The sequence below is a fragment of the Aspergillus aculeatus genome, assembly GCF_001890905.1.
Source record: "Aspergillus aculeatus ATCC 16872 unplaced genomic scaffold ASPACscaffold_8, whole genome shotgun sequence".
NCBI classification, from domain to species: Eukaryota; Fungi; Ascomycota; class Eurotiomycetes; order Eurotiales; family Aspergillaceae; genus Aspergillus; species Aspergillus aculeatus.
The window spans coordinates 391245-413320 of NW_017962983.1; the positions used below are offsets into that span (position 1 = coordinate 391245).

Genomic DNA, 22076 nt, shown 5'->3' on the forward strand with positions numbered 1-22076 from the left:
TACTCGGAAGTCCTTGTTCTCTCCCCAGAATGCAATTGTTTTGGTTGTTGAGGACTAGGCAAAACACGTCATAACCTCGGAAAGTCTGCTGTCATTTCCCTGTCACTACAGAATCACTTGCTTGACAGGGTCAAGAACTATCCTAACATAACACAGACTTATGATTCCAAATCTGCCAACAAGCCAACCCATTACCCCTCGGATTGTCTGGAAGTCTAACACGCGATTGCTAGCACCCTCATCCTTAGCACCTACAACAGACTTCGTTAACACGAGTCCCTTCCAAAGTTGTTCCCTCTTTCGACAACAACCCGCGATATGAAGCACAAGAAGCAGAAACGCGGGCTCTTTCTGTACACAAGCAAACTCCCCGAGCCAGCAAAAGTCCATCCAGAAAAGAAAGACCACGCCTGTCCCGAGATCAGAAACTATCTTTTCCCTTCCAGACCCGAAAACCCGGAGCCATGGCTGAATCGCCCGGAGCTGCCTTCTTCAGCGGAGATCATGGGCATTGCGGAGGAAGATGAAGACGACGAGAACTTCGTTGACCTCGCCCCCAACAACATCTTCGGTCCCTGGGAGTCGGAGCACGCGTACCTCAAAGCACATTATGAGCTGCTGCGAGAGGATGCAGTCGCTCCGCTGCGGGATGCCGTAGCACATGTTCGCGAACACCCAGACATGATGGAGAACAAAGTTGCCTCGATCTACGAGAAGGTATGTCACTTTGATGCTATGGGTCAGCTCTGTGTCTGGGGTTTAGATCTCGGCTCACATCTACGACCGCCAGGTTTACATCATCGGTGTCACTTGCTCCCCTAAGGGGCTGGGATTCCGGATTCAGTTTTCAACACATCGAGCGGGGAAGAATATCGCTTGGGAGTACTCGAAGCGTCTGATCACTGGATCCATTCTCGCCCTCTGCCCGGCAGACGATGTCTTTCGGACGCAATGTGTCGTCGCTGTGGTGGCGAGCAGGGCTCTGGAGAGTGTGAAGATGAAGCCTCCGCAGATAGACATCTTCTTCGCGAAGCCTGAGGATATCGAGTTCGATCCCCAGAAAGAGTGGCTGATGGTCGAAGCGAAAGATGGGTACTTTGAGTCGGTTAGACACACGATGACGGCTTTGCAGAAAATCGACCAGGAAAGGTAAGTAGTATTGTATTCTTTCATCTCATGTCCGGTCTTTAAACATGATATGCAGTTTTCCTCTATCCGACCACATATGCCGACTTGATCCTCAGATCGAGCCCCCGGAATATGTGAAAAGCAACCCTCGCGTCGATCTCCAGGCAATAATCGAGGAGTGCGAGGAAGACAGTCGAATTGACCTGCTTGCAGGATGGCCATCGGTGCCGATTGGAGATCGTGATGCAACCCAATGGGAAGCCCTCCATAACATGCTGACCAAGCGACTGTCCATTGTACAAGGTCCCCCGGGGACTGGCAAAACATATGTGTCAGTTCTTGCGTTGAAGATCTTGCTCTCTAACATGAAACCCAATGACCCGCCCATAATCCTTGCCTCTCAGACGAACCATGCCTTAGATCAGCTGCTCAGACTGGTCTCGCTCTTCGAAGAGAAATATATCCGTCTGGGCGCGCGCAGCTCGGATGCCGGTGTCAAAATGCGCACTCTCTTCGCTATTCGAGCAAACGAGATGGCTGTAGTCAGTGGCGGTGCGGGGATAGCAGCCAGTTTCGACTACAGAAGACTTACCAAAGAGATAGCCGACCTCTTAGAGCCATTCGGGGCCGAGCACGCGGGTGCGCCGCTATCGTCGGAGTTCTTCGTCCAGTACGGCGTGCTGACTGAGGCTCAGCTAAACTCGCTCAAAAAAGGAGCAGAAGACTGGATCAGTTCTGACAAAGAAGGCAACATCGATCCTTTAGTCGCTTGGCTAGGGGAAGAAGCGGTGCCTTTCCAGGTCGAATATGCAGAGGACAACTTCGGATTCGCAGAAGATGAGATTGACCTCGAATACGAACAGTTGAAAGAACTTGAGGCGGAGCAAGGGCTCGAAGACGACGGTTTCGAGTACCTGAAAGGCCGCTTTCTCTACATTCTTGACAGCATGTGTGGGCGGAGCCATTCTTTCCCCAGTGCGTTACCGTCGAGCCATGCCAAATTCGCGGACTTGTGGAAGGCCAAGCCAGAAGCACGAGGACACATGTACGACTCAATGCGGCAGCTGCTCAAGGAGAAAATCACAAAGCGGCTCCGTGAACTTGCCTCCAAGTATCAGAAGAATTGCAGCTGGATACAAGCTGGTCGATGGGAGCTAGATCATGCAATCCTTCGAAGCGCAAGAGTCATCGGCATGACTGCTACTGGCTTGAGCAAGTACAGAGGTCTCGTCTCGAGTTTGAAGCCCAGGATTGTGCTGATTGAGGAGGCCGCTGAAGCAATTGAAGCCCCAATCGCAGCTGCATGTTTTGACTCTCTTCAGCACCTGATACTCGTCGGCGATCATCAGCACCTGCGAGGAAATTGCACTGTGCAAGACTTGGAAGGAGATCCCTTCTACCTCGATATCTCGATGTTTGAACGGCTAGTGAATAACAACATGGGGTACGTCACCTTGCGATGGCAGAGACGAATGCCCCCGGAGGTACGGCAGTTGCTAGAGCCCATCTACGGCACCCTCGAGGACCATAGATCGGTGCTTCATCGCCCTAAAGTGGTTGGTATGGGGGACCGCCGGTCTTACTTCTTCACTCATAATTGGCCTGAGACTCGAGACAGCTTTGCATCGAAGTTCAATGAGACCGAAGCACAGATGATCGTGGGATTCTTTGTTTATCTGATACAGAACGGTGTGCCTGTCCACGAGATCACCATTTTGACCTTCTACAATGGACAGAGAAAGCATCTGCTGAACCTTATGAAAAGACACCCTTACCTTCAAGGCTTGTACCTGAAGGTCGTTACTGTTGACTCCTATCAAGGTGAAGAGAACGAGATCGTTATTCTCTCCATGGTCCGTAGCGGTGGTGACAACATCGGATTCTTGTCTATCGAGAACCGTGTCTGCGTTGCGTTGTCGCGTGCCAGATGCGGATTCTATATTTTCGGAAATGCAAATTCTGCTGCAGTCAATAGCGACTTGTGGAGCCGTGTTGTCTCCATCATGAAGCCCCAGCGAGTCGGGGTGGAGCTACCCCTGACCTGCATGAAGCATAAAGAGAGGACTTTCATGAAAAGTGGGTTCCTCCTCCCCCTGACTTGAGATAGGTTCGATGCTAATGGTTCTTCGTCTTCACTCAGGCCCCTCCGAATGGGACTACATAAATGGAGGATGCTATAAAAAGTGCGGCGAGAAGCTCGACTGCGGCCATTTATGCAGCCTGAAATGCCATAGCTTCCCCCACTCGCGAGTTGTGTGCGACAGCGTCTGCAACAAGAGATGGGAATGCGGACACAAGTGTCAGTTATTATGCTCGTCCCAACATTCATGTTCGTGTACGAGTTGCCAAGTAGACTTGGAGACGAGTTACGCTGCAGCAACGGCGGACTTGCACGTCCCGGTGGAACCGAAAGCGGATCCCCGCCCCGAAGGCATCCGCGCCTACCAAGCCTATGCCAGCGGAGGAGTCAAAGAACACGACGCCATCTTGCTTGAAAAAGCTCGAGCCAGTAAAATGTCGAGCTCGCCAGATACGGATCTGTGCACCGCGATGGAGGATCTTATGGTGATGGATGACGAGCTAGGAGGGGCCGGCGGCAAGGACCAAGCAGGAGAGAAGGGGGTGAAGGCGACTCCCCGACGGATGTCGGTGTCACTTCTGGACTTGTACGATGAGTGAGATTAGAATACTTTCGCCGATGGGATATTTACTAGCCTTGCAGGAGAGGGTCTATCTCATTGCAGAGGTCTCAGTTGTCTACACCGTGGATACTATCGAGTCAATAGTCTTCAAGTCCATAGATTGTGAATGTGACCATAAAGGCAAAGATCAACACCACCTTAAACCAAGCTGATCCATCGATGATGTCAGAGCACATCTGCAGCAGCACAACTATTGGCTCGTGGGGAGTATTTCTCCCGCGGCTAAACTGCGATTGACAGGCACAGTCCGGTTTCTCTGCTCTTCTCGACACTTCCAACTCTCCTTTGCCTTGATTGTTGTCGACCAGGGGCCCCATGTTCTGGAACGCTCGATGCGAGATGGAGAGTATGTACTGTCTGTACTTGGTATGTATCTCTATGTCTGTACTGTACATAATCGCCCTCAAAATCGCTGCATGCACTGGGTCAGTTCATCCTCAAGAATAATTTAGGAGAATACTTTCAACGAGTAGTTCGTCCCTGAGAGATCCATAATTCTTAAGGTGCTGGAGATGCCCCCGGGCCAAAGGGTGGGGTGGAGCAAAGACGGAGATGAGACCATGGGTCGCACTCTACTCCGGAGTAGACTAGACTTACAGTACTCATTGTTGAGGAGAGGAACTGCTGATGCTTGCTTACTACAACAGTACTGTCTGTAACTTACCTATTCATTCACCCCTCCATCCTCCATCCTTCATCCTCCCTGCTTCCCAGTTCTCTCTTTTCTTCCCCTCTCCTCAAAGATCCTACATACACTACTCGTACAACACAACAAAACACCTCCCTGCAGCTCTGCTGGCTGGCTGGTAGCTCATCCCACCAATCGCCGGCCAATTTTCATCTTTGTTTCCATCACTTCTGTGTCCCAGCGCCGATGGAAGAGTCCGGAAGCGTCTAAGCAGCCCCTCGAGAGCGCCACAGACGTGACCAAACAGGCCGAGGCACTCCCTTAACACTAGCGGCCGATCGAGATGCACCTTTGTCAAGCTGTCATACAACCGCCCTGACGATAAAACCTCTTCCCTCTTGAATCTCGCCACTGACATTATTCTTCGTTCATTGCGCTGTATTTGCATCATCATCATCATCATCATCAGTATTCCAGTATCCATCCTCCATCAACAAACCTCATCATCGTCTCCATCCGTACAGTACTCTTGCAGTACACATACTACCTTTCCCCGATCGGATCTACCAAACCCACGGTCATGGCCGAGTTCATTCGCTCGCAGATCCTAGGAACCACCTTCGAAACCACAAACAGGCAAGAATCCCCACCGATGGTTTTTCTAGAAACCTGGTAGTAGTACCTAGTAGTTGGACGAACCGCTCCCCCGCAAGCTAAACTTTTAATTTCTCTAGATATGCGGACCTTCAACCGGTCGGACTTGGGGCCTTTGGGCTTGTCTGGTATTGGCTCCCCCTGTTCCTATACGTTCCTATAGTATCCTGCTGGTAAGAAGCAAAAAAGGGAATGGGGCACATGGGCTGACCCAAAAATAAAATCCTGCAGCTCCGCAAACGATCTCATCGCCCGCCAACCAGTGGCCATCAAGAAGATGATGAAGCCCTTCTCGAACCCCACGATCGCTAAGCGTACGTATCGGGAAGTCAAGCTGCTCAAGCATTTACGTCATGAAAATGTATGCTAGTGTTCCGGATCTTCCTTCCCTTCTTTGCTTTCGCATGCTAACGCGTTGCCACACAAGCTCATTGGCCTGAGTGATATCTTCATCTCCCCCTCCGAGGACGTGTAAGTGGGACCCCGAAACTCACATTACCACGTGGAAATAGATCAAAGTGGAGATACTGACAGGGACGATCAGGTACCTTGTCACAGAGCTTCTGGGGACCGATCTGAATCGACTCCTCACTTCCAAGCCCCTCGATGGAAAGTTTGTACAGTACTTCACGTATCAGCTTCTGGTAAACATCCCCGGGTTGTGCGCATCTTACTCATGCTAATGAAGACTAGCGGGGGCTGAAATACATTCATTCGGCTGGGGTCATTCATCGGGATCTCAAGCCTAGTAATCTCCTGATCAACGAGAACTGTGACTTGAAGATCTGTGACTTCGGTCTGGCTCGAGTGCAAGAACCCCAGATGACGGGCTATGTGTCCACGAGATACTACAGAGCGCCGGAGATCATGTTGACTTGGCAGAGATACGGCAAGCAGGTCGACATTTGGAGTGCCGGCTGCATTGTTGCTGAGATGCTGCGTGGAAAGCCCTTGTTCCCCGGAAAGGACCACATCAACCAGTTCTTCCTGATCACGGAAGCGTTGGGAAGCCCACCGGATGAAGTGATCCAGAGGATCAGCACGAAGACAGTAAGCTAGTAGAGTGACCCAGGTTTGGCTCAAGCTCTAACATCCGCCAGACCTTGCAAATCGTCCAGTCACTGGGCAAACGCAAGCCTCCTGTGTGGGCATCCCTATTTCCCGGAGCCGATGCGCAAGGTGAGTACGCCAGTAGACAAACTTGGGGGCCCTGAGATCTAACAGGTTGTAAATAGCCGTTGATTTGCTCTCCAAAATGCTCGTGATCGATCCCGACAAACGTATATCCGCTGAGGAGGCTTTAGAACATCCATACCTAGCTGTTTATCACGACCCTAATGATGAACCGGTCGCAGAGACGATGTTTGACTGGTCATTCCAGGATGCCGTCCATTCTATCGATGAGTGGAAGATCATGATGTATGTTCAAAGGTTATATGCGGCGAACCTTGGACCGACTGACATGAACCATAGATACTCCGAGGTGGTTGATTTCCACGACCTTGGACCAACGGGACAGCCCACTGTCGATCCAGGCGCATCTGCTGATCTGGCATTTGGTATTGATGGTGCAGCTGGTCTAGGCCCTCAGCCAGTTGATGGCATATACCAGACTGCTGTCGACAATATCGACCAAGACATCCTGCAATACCTGCAGATCTAGCCAATGCCACCCATTGGTTCGTTCTCATGAAAGCTATCAGCAAGGGAAAGTAGGTACAGGTAGTATCTATCACAGCACTGTGTGCAGATATTCCTGGAGCAGGTGACATCATGACACATGTTCCTTCCAAAAATACTCACCTCCGATTGTAAGGAGGTCTACCAACCCCACCCCTTGCCCCATTTGCTTTTCGATCACATGAACCTCGAACCACATTTACCTACCTATTCCACGAGCCATAAACCCATCGCTGCCCCATCCCTCTAGGCTGTTCATACACTCGTCGCAGCCACAGCGAGAAATGCCTCCATTGCTGCACCCTCCGACGTGAGCTACCTTCCTTCCAGCATCTATCCATCTACCTCGAAACCATCGCAGCATTGCATACGCAAATTACCTATCAACCCATAAGCTCCTCTCACATCCACTACCTTCGGCAATCACCCGGTCTGCAATCCAGACTCTAAAATGAAGGAAATACTTGCAATCTGGTCAATCATAATCAGCCTCCTCTGCCATATCACCTACGCATTCCCATCACTCAAAGGATCCACAATCAATTCGACAACTGCCTGGCAGATCTCACTGTACCAAAACAAACGATGCACCGGCCAGACCACATACTTCTCTGGAAACACCAGTCTACCATGTCACGATGCTATTCTCAACGGCGGTGCATTGGGATACATCGTGCAAATTGCCAACGGCTCAAACTGTTCGGTTGTGTTTTCCAGCGATACCCATTGCAGCCAGACCAATAGCACCACCGTCCATCTCAATTCGACGGCGTCGACTTGCCAAGTTATGAGGATCCAGGATCAAGAGATGCAAATCCAGCGGTTTTCTGTCAACTGTGGGAGCAATAGGACAAGGTTTTGTTTTCATGACCGTGTATGAAGTTTCTTGATGCAGCGTTGCGCCTTCGTTCTTTGTAGCTATTCTTAATGCAGTGGGAATGAGATAATATCTTTCTACCTGGACGCTAATGCTTGAGACATTTCAACTTATCGTGTTTCTATGCAATAGTCTACAGTTGATGGCTAACCGGGTTAGATCAACGGGTATCTACTACCGAGCATATGCATGCGAGATAAAAAAACCGCGATCGAACATTCTCTGATATACACATGTAACAAATGGTCAGGACACCGTCCCACTGTTATCCGCGCAAGAAAACACTCCATCCACGCTTCCATCTCTATACGCCTCCTGAATCTGTACCACAACACCATATGTTCCCCCGACCATCATGAACAACCCCAGCAGCACCAATCCAAGATGCACTGCAATCAACACCACTCTCAACCACCTCTTGTACCACGATTGCCCATCCTCCTCGCCCCGGTCTCCTCGACCATGATAAACATTCACATACAACCAACAGATCCCGGGCAAACTGATTGCCAACGGCGCGAACCCTAACGCCCCGACCAAAGCTAATACATATGTGAACACCGGGATGGCACTAGCCAGTATCCACGCTATAACCGCCATGCCCACAACGCATGCTAACCACGTACCCCAGTGCACAGGGGTGTTAGCCTGGAGGTGTCGTCTCCGCTGCGGGGAACCGCGCAGCACCCGGACGAAGAGATACTTAGCCGCGACGTGGACGTACAGCGCTCCGCTGACCAGCAATCCCGGAAGAGCGATGCCATACGCCACCCGCTTGAGGACGGGACCTGCACTGCCCAGCGCCGGCGAGGCGACCCATTTCCCGCAGTAGTGATACAGAACCAGGCTGAAGGTCAGGTAGCTGGCGGTGACGAAGCTCATGCACAGAGCGACAGCTTTCCGGTAGGCCCGGGCGGTGGGCGGGCGCATCTCTGCGATGACGGGGAGAAATGCTGAGGTCGCCGATGAGGAGACGAAGATGGTCGATGAGGCGGTTATGCCGGCGGCGAAGGTCGGGTGGCCGACTAGGTGGTAACCCAGGTCGAAAGGGCCTTCTTGAGGCGCCGCTGACGGTCGGTCGAGGGTGGTTACTCCAATGCTGTTTTCGGGTGTGTTAGTCATTTTGTGAAATGAGATGGGCGTGGGCTAGAGGGAAAGAGGGAGGGGAAAGCCCTACACGATGATGAATACCGCGGCGAGGATACTGAAAAACCCGACCCAGGTCAACCACCCGATGTGGGAGAACTTCCGCACACTAGCGCAGAGGGCGATGATGACGGTGGCAATTACAGAGAACCACACCGTGCACAGCGAGTGCAGCGACAGCGCGTTGAAGGCCGCCGATACCCCGATCACCCCTGAGGCTGCCGTGATTACATAGGTCATGACGAACAAGAACCCTACCACCTCTCGGAAGATCGGACCCCCCATCAACTGCGCCATGTCGGCGACCGTGTGGCATTGTGGGTAGCGTTCTCGGAAATCACCGAGCACGAGGGCGCCGTACGTGTTGAGACCGCACCAGCCGAGCACGTTGAGGGCCCCGGGGACGGCGCCTAGGTCGTACATGACCGAAGGAATCGAGAGGATGCCGGTCGCGAAGAGCACTGTGTGTCAGTCATTGATTAGTGGGTGATTTCGATGGATAGTTTGGGCTAAGGGGGAACGAACTCTTCAGAAAAATGGCTGATGCTCGTATCCAGCTCACGGTCCGAAAGTCCACTTGGCCTTCGCTTTGTTGGAAGACTTCTTCAAGCCCATCATTATTGGATTTGATGTGCTCGGTGTCTGCGACGGCAATGTCTTCACCAGGCATCGCTGGTGAGATTTTGATGTCTTTGCCCTCGTTTGCCATCGTCGTGGTTGAATCTCAACTGATGTGAACAAGAACAAGGGGGGGAAGAACGCCCCTTTCAATGCGGGGGGGGGGAGGTCGATCATTCTTATACAAGCATGAAGAGTGCGGGATCAAGCTGCATGAAGCTGCAGGGCTGGCATGGTATGTCTTGCAATAATCGATTATCCTTGATGATAGCCCTGTCCGATTCGGTAGTGATTGATGGCTTCACTCCTACCTAATGGTGGAGGTTCCGATAACAAACGGCTCACTATCTCCTCAGTTGGAGTAATGTTATCAATTTGGAGTAAGTGACATCCCTGCCGTATCGATTATGCAAGGTGATTGATAGGGAATTGGGGTAGTGCTTGGTATCAATGTAAATGCTATAGCAGCAGTGTGATTCAGTGCTGGCATGCATGTTCAAGGGGTTGTTGAGCCGGTCAAACAGTTTAGGTAAATCAGGTAATTTATGACCCATCTTTAGCTCTAGCTTCCGCACCAATGGAGTTCCGAAGCTTGTGGGCAACGGTCGGAACGGCGCAGGATGTCTCGACAGGAACACATGTCACATTTACTTCAGTGCTGTACAGTGCAATCTACGAGAAAGCCATCGTTGGGTCAAGCTTTCGCCGACGATGATCAATTTCGCGCCAATTGTCTATCAGCAACCTGGTTGGAGTCCTCTTACCCCAACCGCGATAAGACCCTGTGGCTTGGCAGTTGGAGCAATCTTCTGCTTCTTCCAAAGGTTTCCCCGCCTCGAATGAATTATATTCCTCGTTTAACATGACTGCAGGGGTCAAGCAAGATTGTGATATGTTGTTGATGGACTGTGTTGTTCGCGAGAAAGTTTGTTGAGATCACCACTCACCATGTCGGTTCTATTCACCTCCATCTCGCCGTATGTACACCACCGAACCACCATCTAACCTCGGACTTCGCTTGCTGAAAAGACCAAACAGAGATAACCCAGTCAAAAAGGAAGATGCAAACCAGCTTCTCCAGAGACTCGGCCTCTCCGTCAGCCCAGAGGAGGAGGACGACTTTCACACGCTCCTGGCCGCCGTGCACGACTGTGCAGAAACGGTCTCCAACCTCCAGGATTACCAGCCCGTCCCCGATCTCGAACAATACCCTCGACAGAACGTTCGAAGACCTTCTTCCGAAGAGCAGGTCTTCGGCCAGGCATGGGCGCATAAGTTTTTGATTAAAGGCAACCCCGATGGAGGGCTCTTGGCCGGCAAAACCATCAGTTTGAAAGACACGATTGCGGTCGCAGGCGTGCCCCAGCTGCTTGGAAGCGATATCATCCCCTCCTGGACCCCTGTCACAGACGCCACGGTGGTGACTCGGGCACTGGCTGCGGGGGCCGATATCCATGGAACGTCGACCTGCGAGAATTATTGCCACTCGACCTCGTCGTACACGAGTGCGCAGGGGATCGTCGAGAACCCTTTTGCCGAGGGTTATTCGTCGGGTGGGAGCACCTCGGGCGGGGCGGCGTTGGTCGCAGCCGGGCTGGTTGATATCACTATTGGTGGGGATCAGGGAGGGAGTATTCGTGTGCCCTCGTCTTTCTGTGGCTGTACGTGCATTTGGATCAGCTACTAAGCTTCTATTGATGTGTGCTGATCTGGGGTTACAGGTGTAGGAATGAAACCGACTTACGGCCTTGTTCCGTACACCGGCATCGCCAGCGGAGACGCGATCAACGACCACGCCGGCCCTATTGCTCGAAGCACGCTAGATGTCGCCTTGTGTCTGGACGCAATCAGCGGCTATGATGGCATCGACGACCGATGCCTGGGCAGCCCACAGCCCGGCTCGACCGCCTACGCGACAGCGCTGCAGACTGAAGAAACCGGGGGGCGACTCGACGGCGTCCGCGTGGGATATCTGAAGGAAGGGTTCGAGCACGCTACCGTCGACCCCGCAGTCAAGCAGGCCGTGATGGACGCCGTGCAAAAGTTCGCAGAGCTGGGCGCGGTCGTCGAGGAAGTGTCGGTGCCGGACCACTACCACGGCCCGGCCATTTGGACCATCCAGCAGCGGATCTCGGGCTCGATGACGCTGCTGGGCCAGGCGCACGGCCGGCGCGGCCTGCACCTGACCGAGATGGAGCGCGAGCGGCTCCCCTGGACGCCCGAGGGCTTCCGGCGCGCGTTCCCTAGCACCAAGAACGTGATCATCAACGGCCTGTATCTCACCTCCCAGTTCCCCGATCTGTACGGCAAGACGGTCAACATCGGTCGCCGGCTGCGGGACCGCTACGAGGAGGTTTTTCGTGTCTATGATGTCGTGGTGATGCCGACTACGCCGATTGTCGCCCCCCGCCATGGCTCGCCGCGCGACCTGCCGGTCGAGGCGCTCCGGCCTAGTATGGGCCTCACGATCAATACCGCGATTTTCGATGTCACGGGCCATCCTGCTATGTCGATACCCGTGGGTCGTGCGGCTGCTAAGGATCATGGTGAGGTTCAGTTGCCGGTGGGGATGCAAATAGTCGGCGGGCTGTGGCAGGAGGCTAAGGTGCTTCGGGTGGGGCATGCTTGGGAGCAGCATTTCGATTGGAAGAGTCAAGGGGATAAGAGGTGATGTTGATGATACTTTCTAAGGGGGAAAATCGCAAGTACAGTACATATTTCAAGTCATATCATCATTGGACATAACATAACATTTCATGACCTCAATTTCATCATATCACGTACTGTCTACCACGAATGAAAACCAGTTCATCAATCGTTATTGAGCATAGCTTCTTAGCTTTTAGCTTTTGATGATTCTTAATTGATAATATACCCTCCATCCACCACAAGCGCATGTCCCTGCACGAAGGACGCAAAGCTCGAGCAGAGGAAGAGCACTGCATCAGCCACCTCCTCGGGCTTGCCCATCCGCTTCATGGGCGCAATTTCCACGGCCGGCCGGAGTCGTTCCCGGACTTCCTCGCTGGATGTGGTCATGGGAGTCTCGATCACGCCGGGACACACGCAGTTGACCCTGATCCCCTCCCGCGCGTAGTCAATGGCGTCGGAACGGGTCATCGCGATAATGGCCGCCTTGGAAGCACAGTACGCCGCTGTAATCCCCATTCAAAGGAATAGAATCAGCGCCCATCACGCAACAACTCCGCGATTTCAACATTGGGGTGAAAGAAGAACTTACGCGCCCCCGGCCGTCCCACGATCCCCAACTGGCTGGCAATATTGACCACCGCCCCGCGCGGGCCCTCGCGCAACGCCGAATCATCCTGGCAGGGCAGGGGGTCCTGTGCGATCATTTGTCTCAGCTCCGCGCGGGAACACAGCCACGAGCCCCGGTAGTTGATGTTGGTGATGCGATCGAAGATTTCGGTCGAGGTCTCGGTCGAGCGCAGCGCGTCGCCTAGTACCCCGGCGCAGTTGACTGCGTAGTCGAGGCGGCCGAACTTTGATACCACGGCGGCGATGAAGGATTCCACGAAGCTCTCGTCGGAGATGTCGCCGGCTTGGGCGAGGAGGCGGACGTTGGGGGATGTCGCGAGAATGGCTTCCTGGGTGTCGTTCAGCGAGCTCGGGTTCAGATCCGTGATTGCGATGCGAGCGCATCCCGCGGCGGCGAAGCTCTTTGCGACGGCTGCGCCGATGCCTGTGGATTTGCGGGGGGTGGTTAGCTAGCTGGTAGGGAGGAATCTTTGGGGAGGTGTTCTGTTTACCAGTTCCGCCGGCTCCGGTGATGACGGCGACACCGGGGAAAGTATATGTTCGTGGCATGGTTGGTTGAGGGACCGGCGATCGCACGGTTCAAAGAGTGTGGAGGGGTAAGTGAGGGAGTGAGTTGTGAGCAACAATATGCTATGTAGGGATTTGTTTATGATTCCCCTCGTCCCCTCGGTATCACCCTGACATCATCCTTTATACATATTCGTACATGGTAGATCGAATGGGAGGGCAGTTGGAGTCTTCTTCCCTGTCGAGTCTTATCGCCGACTCCTCGGTGGAGACGAAAGTGGCGGCGTTGGGGGAAGCGGCGGGTTCGGCAATCGTTGGAGTCGGTCGCTTTGCCTCTTGTGGTTGGATTTTCTCCTCTTTTTGCAAGTCTCTCACTCCTCCCCCTCCATCTTTTTGCTGCTCGCCCTGCCTTCTGCTCTCGTGCTTCTCCAATTTCCCAAATTGGAGAGCTAGCTCTGGTTATCTCATTTCTCCGTACACATCACATCCAACTCGCGCCTCCAAATGTCTTGATGCAGTCTCAGCCTCCCTCACAGCCTGTTCGGGGCAATCGTCGCTCGACTGCTGGTGCCAAATCTCGGGTCTGCGTCCATTGTGGCCGCAGCTTCCGCCGTACCGAGCATTTGGAGCGGCACGTTCGCACTCGTATGTGGCTTGCTTCGTGCTCCCCCCCTGCCTCAATTGCAGTTGCGATTGCAAGTACAATTGTGCGACAATGCGACATATCTTAGCGTCGAACGCCCTGCAAGGATCATGATGTTGCATAATGGCTAACCCCCAATCTTATCCGCGTGTGCAGATACCAAAGAAAAACCGTATATCTGCTTTTGTGGGGCAGCCTTCACTCGCCGGGATTTGTTGAAGCGACACACCAACATTGCGCATCCTGGCAATGGCTTGGTATCGCCCAATTCACAGCCTGAGACGGAGAGTGTAGAACCACAACCTCACCCGCGAGCATCCGAGCCCGCTCCAGTACCACCAGCACCACCAGCACCAGTTCCAGTTCCAGTTCCAGTTCCAGTAACAGCTGCAGCTGCAGCTGCAGCGCCGCCAGGGTTCATCGTCCCGCCGCCGACATCGCGCCCGGACGCACCTCTCTCAGTCCCGCCGAATGTGGAGCAATGGACCGGACCTCCACCACCGCCACCTCAACAACCTCCACGGGAGTCATATATCACGCCAGATCGAGCGCCCGTGCTTGAGCCTGTGAACCACGCTCCTCCAAGTATACCGCCGCACAGCGGCGTGCTTGGTCACGATGCGGAGGTTCTCGAGGCGGCTCAGCTCTTGCTTCCTGGAAATTACCGACATACTCCAGCTCCAGGTAAGGACTCGCCGTCTGGGGAACCAGCTTCACGGAGTCTGATATAAATTGAGAACTAGCCCAACCTATGCCATACCTTCCGGAAGAATTGAACCACTTCCAAGACTTCACCCATTTCCTCGACTCCATTGGACTGCCATCCGAATGGGTCCCCGCTTTTGGAGAAGTGCCTCAGATGCACAACCCAGTGCCAGCAACTACTGTTCCAGACATTGACCGGAACCATACTCTTCAACAGGATGCTCCACGTCGGAGTATCCCTGAGAGGTCTTCTCGGGGAGATTCGCCCTTCCGATCATGGCTTCCATCGGTGCCGCCTGAAGATCAGAGCCTTGGCTCGGTTCACGATTATGGTATGTCATCCATTCGAGGGCAGGTACGCGAGCTGTGATACTGACGTGAATTCTCAGAGCCACCGCAGAGTGCCAGGAGTAGTTCTTCCTTGAAGGTGACAGAGGAGCAGAGACAGCGTTTGGCTGCTGCGCTGGAGGAGTTTCGCTATTTGATCCCAGATTTCGTCCTGCCATCGCGCCATACACTGACCAGATATCTGACGTCGTTCTTTGACGGCTTCCATACCCATCTACCTTTCATGCATGCCCCGACGTTCCGGATTAATGACCGTGCGCCGGAGCTCGTGCTGGCTTTCATGACCCTCGGCGCCCAGTACCGGTTCGAACACCGCAATGCAGAACGGCTCTTTCATGCTTCCAAGGAGATTGTACTCTGCAGACTCTCGAAAGAGTCCCATGGAGTGCCATATAACACCATCGTTCAAATCCCCTTGAATCACATTCGCGATCCTGCACTGCCAAGCCAGGCATCCCCTCTCCCACCTGCCGAGTTCGCTACGGGAATGAGTGCGTGGAGGCAACTCGAAACCATCCGCACTCTGCTAGCCCTCATGGGATACTCCACTTGGGAGAAGGCTGAGCTCGTTCAGGAGGCATTCGGCCTGCAGAATCTGCTTGTCCGATGTCTTCGGGAATTTGGTCTGGCAGAGAACATCATCGCTGCTCCAAGACACGGCCCATTGCAATGGCACGAGTGGGCCGAGGAGGAATCCATCCGACGCACTCGCTTTATCTCCTTCTGTTTTGTTCACATCCATAGCATAGCCTATAACATTTACCCGGTATTGCGCAGCAGTGAGGTTCACTTGCGCCTCCCGTGCTCTACCAAAGAATGGAACGCAGCGACGGCTCACGAATGGGAGGCTGCGCAGAAAGAAGTCGGCTCCCAGCAGCTGTTCTTCCAGGACGCACTTGCCTTGTTGCTGCAACCAGCACGACATCCAGTGCCGCTGGAGCCGATTCCCGCGCCCCTCGGCAACTACATCCTTCTTCACGGTCTTCTTCAACGCATACACCTCGTGAGCGAGCTCTCCATACCAAATGGTGACCATTCATTTTCTCTTCCAACAGAGGAATTGAACAAACTCGAGTACGTTCATGATCTGCATTTTAAATGACATTGAGAGGCCCGAAAATTCATATCAGGTTTACTGACCGCGAATCTCGCCACAGGAGAGCTCTACGAACCTGGACATCAGTTTGGCAACAAGCACCCGAATCGAGCCTCGACCCTCATAACGAGAACGGTCCGATCCCTTTCACATCTAGCTCATTTCTAGGTCTAGCGTACGTTCGCTTGTCGCTGAACCTAGGGGCTTATCGTCAACTCGAAACGCGAGATCCATATCGTATCGCTGCGGCGCTGCATCGGTCGCCTCGCCCTAGCCGAAGCTACCAATTGACACCTGCGCTCATCTATGCGGCACACGCCTTGAGCGTGCCAGTACGACTGGGCATTGACCACGTGGCCCGCAGTCAAGCTTTCTTCTGGAGCGTTCGTCATTCAATTGCCAGTCTTGAATGTGCGGTCTTGCTCAGCAAATGGCTGCTGTCGCTGGCGGAAACCGGCGGCACTCAAAGTTTGAGCAGTACGGGCCCAGTTATAACCCAGAATAATTTTCTACCTTACGTATACTGACATCCAACTCAAATAGGCAATGAAAGCCGCATACTGCATTGGACACGCTGTATCGTCCAAGAGGCTTATGATTCCTTGGACCCAGATAAAGACGAGACTTTTCCGGGTCTTGACCCTACCAGTCTTGGCCTGGCAGTCATACAGCTGTGGGCTCGTCTGTTTCGGAAGAATACACAGTGGCCCTTCATCAATGTGATGGGCGAGAGCTTGGAGCAATACTTGGACCTGATTCGACCGGAGTAATTGCTTGCATACGGTTATGAACGGATCCGAACGGAAGATCAATACCATTCCCAACACAATTAAGCGCGAGCGCAGATTCCAGAGATAGCATTGACACCGGAACCAGCGTTGCCTGTTCACGTGAAGAATGGTGGCTCGGTGAACAGGTTGTGCACCATCCTTTAATGTGGGCATCTACATTATGAGACTAGTTCTAAAAATACTCCTCAGTGCCGGAAGTACCGGTATGCCTATCCTGACTCCTCTATTAGGAAGAATGGACAGCTCGGCTTGCCCGGGACTTGACTGCCGGATGATCTCATACAGTTGTACAGAACCGGCCAGAGGCAATAACTACACCGGAAATGAAGTCATGTCAACGAAAGCTTCCCTTCTTCGAAGAGGGGTACTAGTTCTTCCCGGCATAGATCATCATTCCGCCGGAGCTACTCGGATTCAATAGACAAGAGGATAATTCCGGACCTAGGCAGCAAAAGTGCTTGGTCTTGGTCTTAACTTCAATTCACAAAAGTCGGAATGCTAATAATTAAGAAATAAGATTACAGGAATAGGCCACAGATATTGCCGTTCCACCCAATCACTATCCAAACTTTCTCGTTCTACGATCATCGCCTTGAACCGATATATTGGTGATCCCTGGGGATAGCATCGACATAGGCGAAGTTGATCGGATGTAGTACCTTCCACTTGCTTAGAAGAGAGATCTCTTCGCCCAGCTGGGAGAAGGGGTCGCTGAAGCGGAAAGCGAAGCCGAGCTCGCGGCCGCAGCACTGGCAGACACGTTGGGAGCCAGGGTGGCGCCGAGAGGACCGATGAATAAGGTCTGGCCGCAGGGTGCGGGAGGCGCTGAGACACAGCTGCCGAGGTAGCGGCCCAGCTTGCCCTTCTGGCTACCGGAAGACAGCACATAGGCCGGGCTGTAGGCGGGGACCAGACCGGAGCTGTTGGCCGGGAAGAGGATGTCCTCCAGGTTGCTGGCCAGATAGTAGGCGTGCGCGGTGTGCTCAGCTGCCAGGCGGGCCCACAGGAAGGACACCTCAGGAGCCTGGGTGTAGCCAGCCAGGGCGATGTAAGCGCCAGCGACGGTCGATTCGAGGGTCAAGGCATTCTCGACAAAGCTCTCGGCGCTGCTGGCATTGGGGAAGGTGAAGCTGCAGTTGGGAGCCGTGAAGCCGGAAATCTTAGACCCGAGCTGCTGGACGGCACGCGTCCCCAGGCGGTTCAGGCGCTGGATCCCCTGGAAGTTGGGGTAGTATTCGGCGTCGGAGTCGTTGGTTGCGCTCTGCAGGAAGGTCTGGTTGAGCGGGACCTGGTTGTAGTAGCGGTCCAGGAAGTACGAGAGCGCCCAGCCGTACTCGACGACCTGAGCATCCGAGGAAGAGGGCGAGCAGCTCGAGTTGCTCTGTGCCAGAGCTACTCCGGCGAGGAGCAGCTGGCCAATTGTCGCGATGAAGCGCATGGTTCGATGGGTGTATACTGTGGGAGTGGAAGGTTTTTTCTTGCCGGTCTGTTCTGAGCTCGAGCAGTGTTGGAGCGAAGGGTGGATGTCTGGTAGAAGAGAGATCCCCCCCGTGATATACTTATATGTGGTCGGTGGGTAGCTGCGCGGTTCCGCCAGCGCAACAAGGTTTCCAGCACCGTTCGCCGAAGTCTAGAGTGTCGTCAAAATTCGCAAGCAGATGCAACGATATGATGATGGGTGTGGAACCCTCAGTCTCCGAGCGTGCACGACGCGCGGTCATTCAAGCATCGAGGCGGAATGGGCTTCCCTCCACTGGATTTGCATCATGACATTTCCCGCTTCCCCGCCGCCGGGCAACCCCGAACGGGGGTCGGAGGTTTGGGCGGGGTGGGTATCTCAACATCATCTGGCCTAATTTAGAGGTGATGATAGGGGGGAAACGGGGGCGACAATCCCCACCAGCCCCCGTGCTCTAGCGAACTGGTGTTCTTCCAGGGTTCGACGGGTGGATGTCGAAGTTTGTCTTTCACTTATGGTTGGGTGTGAGATCATAGAAAGAACATCTATAGGATTGACAGTAATAAATGAAAAATATTTCACCGGACCTTGACGGAAGTAGGAACCGCCCGGGAGATATGCTGCTGTCAGAATGGGAGTTTTGCACGGTGGATGGTGATATCATCCGTCCGGAACGGATGGGAAAGGTCGAAGTCGAGAGCGTAATCGCATTGCTGTGCAGTACTGTACATTCTAGGCTGAGAGATTGTACGGCGGGGGCTGTGCTAGCCCCTGCACGTCTCTCCCTTCCTATTCTGGTTACTGTATTTGGAGTGAGAGTGGTAGAACAGCAGCGTTGATAGTGCAGGATCTGCAGCTACTGTCAGTCTGCGTGATCGTCCACCTGAGCCTGGGCTCCATATCCTTCCGGATCGTCCGGGGGGGGGGGATTTTAGGTCTGCAGAGGAGAGTTTAAGGTGTCTGCGCTAGGCTGGTTCGGGTTGATACCCTTGGGGATTTATGCCCCCCCGGGAAGGGGAAGGTCACGTGCTTCCGGGGGGGTCGATGTCATTTTCTACCAGATTGAGCTAACCTTAGTGGAGTCTTCAGAAAGCTGAGCCCCGAGGCATACCACGATTGCCCGAAGAGGTAGATCTTATACCACTGGCATGTCATGTAGACTTACCTAGCAAAAGGGCTAGAAATAACCCTAGCTAAGAAGAAACTATCTGAAAAGCGTGACCATGACCGAGAAGCTTTATTTCGTTTGAAGAGCTGAAGCTTGTACAAAACAGGGCCTAATCTTTTTCCCGCCTCAGAAATAAGTGTTCTAGAAGTGATGACCGGCGTCTTCAGATGTTGTTGTTCATCCGACACGGGATGAATCGCCCTTTAAATTAAGCCCTGTGGAACGGTCCTCCAAAGCAAGTCTATTAAATACAGTACAACAAGCGCCAGATACCCCTTTCTGTTGCTCCTTTTTCATATCACTCTCATATCACTGCAAAAGCCATCAGATAAAGAAGTATTCTGTTACCACACGAAAGTTGTTGGGCTCTTTATAAGCCTCCAGCTTTCTACTTTGATAAGCCTAACAAACCGCAGCACGCGGGTTCCTCGACAACAACATGTAGGCCAAAATCAGATACTACATTCTATAATAAATCTTTCCAGTATACTTCAGGACGATGAATGTAAGTGCTTAGGTAACAGCATTTCTGCTAAAACTAATCTTTCAAAGATTTGATAAACATCTTCATCTTTCGGAATAATTTCTTGAATTTGAGGTATCCGCACTTTAGAGCCAGACGCCATTCGATATCTGATCTTTACACCTTTTTAAAGCTATTAGGGAATGGATTCAATTAGGTGTTTGAGGCCATGTTCAGCGATGGAAAGTGTGTTCTTAAACAATTTTCATATTCAAGTACAGTATTTGAATACCATACTATAGCAAGCAAAGCAGCTATTTTGGACTATCTTCTTCGCCTATATTAATATCTGCACACCAGAGGTGTATGGATAGTATTTACAAAAGGCAAATTCTGTGGGCATTAAGTATATTATTATAAAAGAGCTGAATAATATTCTACTCGGCGACAGATGGTTCTCCATAACACCCAAAAAACACTATAAGATTATGAAGCAGATGATAAAAGAAAAAAAAGCAGTTCATATGTATATAACTGATTTAGGGGAACTGAACTTATAATGCACTCGCCCTGTAAATGATTTCACAGACTATGGTCCTCTGAGTTCTAGCCTTGAATTACTAAGTGAGATTTCGAACAGATTACAACTTAGCCAGCCAAGGAAGATCCCATCCACGTAATAAGTTCCCCAGCAAAAACACCACAACATATACCCACCAACCTCCCCCCCCCAAAATCAATATCAAAGACCAGACCGAGGATAAGGATTCCTCCCCCGTCCCGCAAGCACCTCCCCCACAAACTCCCCGAACCCCACCGTCTCCAGATCCGGATACAACACCCTGGCATCCAGATACCCCAGCTCCGCCGCCTTCTGGGGTGTATTCTCGCGGCGCACGTACTTGCTGCACCGGTACTGCGCCAGGTACACCTGCGCCCGTTTCCAGAAATCGGTGGGATCCGCGGCCAGCTCCGCGAGCGCTTGGTCGGCGTGGTGGAGGGTCTCTTCCTCGGATTCCTGCCCTCCGCCTTTTCGTCAGCCCAGTATCCCACAACCAACGCATGCATACCCCAGCTCCAAATCCACTCAATCTCAACTCAACAGCAAGACCCATACCAGCCCCACCGGGAGGGGAAAAGGGAACATACATGTAACCTCCCAACACTCTCCCCCGAAACCGCCTCCACGATCCCAAAGATCTCATTCTCAGATAACACGGCCGAGCACGTGTACACGGACCGATTGCGCGTGCGCGGGTCCGCGACGATGCGCACCACGAAGCGGCCGATATCCCGTAGATCGGTGAGGATGGTGGGCGCGGTGCCGTCGCCGTGGATGGTGGTCGAGGGCACCGGGATGGCGTAGGAGAGGCGGCCGGAGGGGACGACGGGTAGGGAGAGCTGGTACCAGTAGCCCACGTCGATGACCGTGTAGTCCATTTCTTGGGCGCGGAGCTCGGTGAGGATTGCTTCTTTCTGTTCCTGCCTGTTAATCGGGGTTGCTTTTGAGGGTTGGGGGTGAGGGGGTGGGGGTTTGTATGTTTAGAGGGATTTGGGGTGGGGGGTAGGTAAATTGGTGTAGACGCAGGCTCAGGGATCAGGCTAGGTAGGTATAGACAAAGGCCAAGTGAGCCAGGGGACACCAACCTCCTCCCGCAAAAGCATCGCCCCCCGCGGCGGGGCAACGGTCACCCACGAACTCGGGACGAAGCGCTGCACGCCCGCGCGTTTGGCGGCGCGCACGAGGGTCTTCTCCTGCGCGACGGTGGCCGGGCCGAGCGTGCTGATCAGGATGTCGATGCCGGCCAGCGCGGGCACGAGGGCGTCCTCGGGGAGGTCGAGGTCCACCACGCGGTGGGACAGGTTGTCGCGCTGGAGGAGGGCTTGCACGGCGGGTTTGGGCACGGAGGTCGGCCGGATGAGGAGTTCGATGTCCTGTTTTGGTTTGCGGTGCATAGTTAGCGGGCTTGGATACTTCCAATTCATACGCTGAATGGATAGGATGGATGGATGGGTGGATGGATACAAATTGGTCGGCAGCTAGCATGGCGGCCAGGATGCTACCGCCTGTGTTGCCGGTGGCGCCGATCAATAGGACCTTCGGTCTGGACATGTTGTTGTTGTTCTGGGGATTGGCATGGCACGATGTGGTTGAGGATAGTGCATGGTGAAGAGGGAGACGAA

At 53.2% G+C, this 22076-nt stretch overlaps 8 protein-coding genes across 8 annotated transcripts; 4 read left to right on the forward strand and 4 right to left on the reverse strand.

Annotated features, from left to right (window-relative positions):
- Positions 1–318: 318 nt before the first annotated feature.
- On the forward strand, positions 319–3894 carry ASPACDRAFT_1880961 (putative DEAD box helicase involved in nonsense mediated decay; the record flags this gene model as incomplete). Its single annotated transcript, XM_020198224.1, has 5 exons — positions 319–353; positions 447–717; positions 791–1149; positions 1205–3204; positions 3269–3894. The coding sequence occupies 5 exons, from the start codon at positions 319–321 to the stop codon at positions 3805–3807; spliced, it is 3204 nt and encodes a 1067-aa protein (XP_020056029.1). The 3' UTR covers positions 3808–3894.
- Positions 3895–5038: 1144 nt separating this feature from the next.
- On the forward strand, positions 5039–6775 carry mpkC (mitogen-activated protein kinase mpkC; the record flags this gene model as incomplete). Its single annotated transcript, XM_020202605.1, has 9 exons — positions 5039–5094; positions 5193–5240; positions 5344–5473; positions 5540–5583; positions 5657–5756; positions 5806–6162; positions 6213–6291; positions 6348–6531; positions 6586–6775. The coding sequence occupies 9 exons, from the start codon at positions 5039–5041 to the stop codon at positions 6773–6775; spliced, it is 1188 nt and encodes a 395-aa protein (XP_020056030.1).
- Positions 6776–7915: 1140 nt separating this feature from the next.
- On the reverse strand, positions 7916–9524 carry ASPACDRAFT_52349 (putative neutral amino acid permease; the record flags this gene model as incomplete). The annotated part of the gene is made up of 3 exons (XM_020202606.1): positions 7916–8768; positions 8847–9276; positions 9341–9524. 3 exons carry the CDS (start codon positions 9522–9524, stop codon positions 7916–7918), a joined length of 1467 nt encoding a protein of 488 aa, XP_020056031.1.
- Positions 9525–10304: 780 nt separating this feature from the next.
- ASPACDRAFT_1901081 (putative amidase) lies at positions 10305–12582 on the forward strand. Its single transcript, XM_020198761.1, has 2 exons — positions 10305–11094; positions 11155–12582. Exons 1-2 carry the CDS (start codon positions 10413–10415, stop codon positions 12102–12104), a joined length of 1632 nt encoding a protein of 543 aa, XP_020056032.1. The 5' UTR covers positions 10305–10412; the 3' UTR covers positions 12105–12582.
- ASPACDRAFT_119325 (SDR family NAD(P)-dependent oxidoreductase) lies at positions 11848–13476 on the reverse strand. The gene is made up of 3 exons (XM_020196238.1): positions 13204–13476; positions 12675–13136; positions 11848–12588 (listed from the first exon to the last, which is right to left on the reverse strand). Exons 1-3 carry the CDS (start codon positions 13259–13261, stop codon positions 12293–12295), a joined length of 816 nt encoding a protein of 271 aa, XP_020056033.1. The 5' UTR covers positions 13262–13476; the 3' UTR covers positions 11848–12292.
- A 255-nt stretch (positions 13477–13731) lies between these two features.
- ASPACDRAFT_43321 (uncharacterized protein) lies at positions 13732–16781 on the forward strand (the record flags this gene model as incomplete). Its single annotated transcript, XM_020201231.1, has 6 exons — positions 13732–13864; positions 14019–14546; positions 14606–14899; positions 14957–15989; positions 16073–16488; positions 16555–16781. 6 exons carry the CDS (start codon positions 13732–13734, stop codon positions 16779–16781), a joined length of 2631 nt encoding a protein of 876 aa, XP_020056034.1.
- Positions 16782–17472: 691 nt separating this feature from the next.
- Positions 17473–18240, reverse strand: ASPACDRAFT_60528 (uncharacterized protein; the record flags this gene model as incomplete). Its single annotated transcript, XM_020203567.1, has 1 exon — positions 17473–18240. One exon carries the CDS (start codon positions 18238–18240, stop codon positions 17473–17475), a length of 768 nt encoding a protein of 255 aa, XP_020056035.1.
- Positions 18241–20634: 2394 nt separating this feature from the next.
- Positions 20635–22005, reverse strand: ASPACDRAFT_1856274 (uncharacterized protein; the record flags this gene model as incomplete). The annotated part of the gene is made up of 4 exons (XM_020197480.1): positions 20635–20910; positions 21042–21368; positions 21540–21827; positions 21919–22005. 4 exons carry the CDS (start codon positions 22003–22005, stop codon positions 20635–20637), a joined length of 978 nt encoding a protein of 325 aa, XP_020056036.1.
- Positions 22006–22076: the final 71 nt, after the last annotated feature.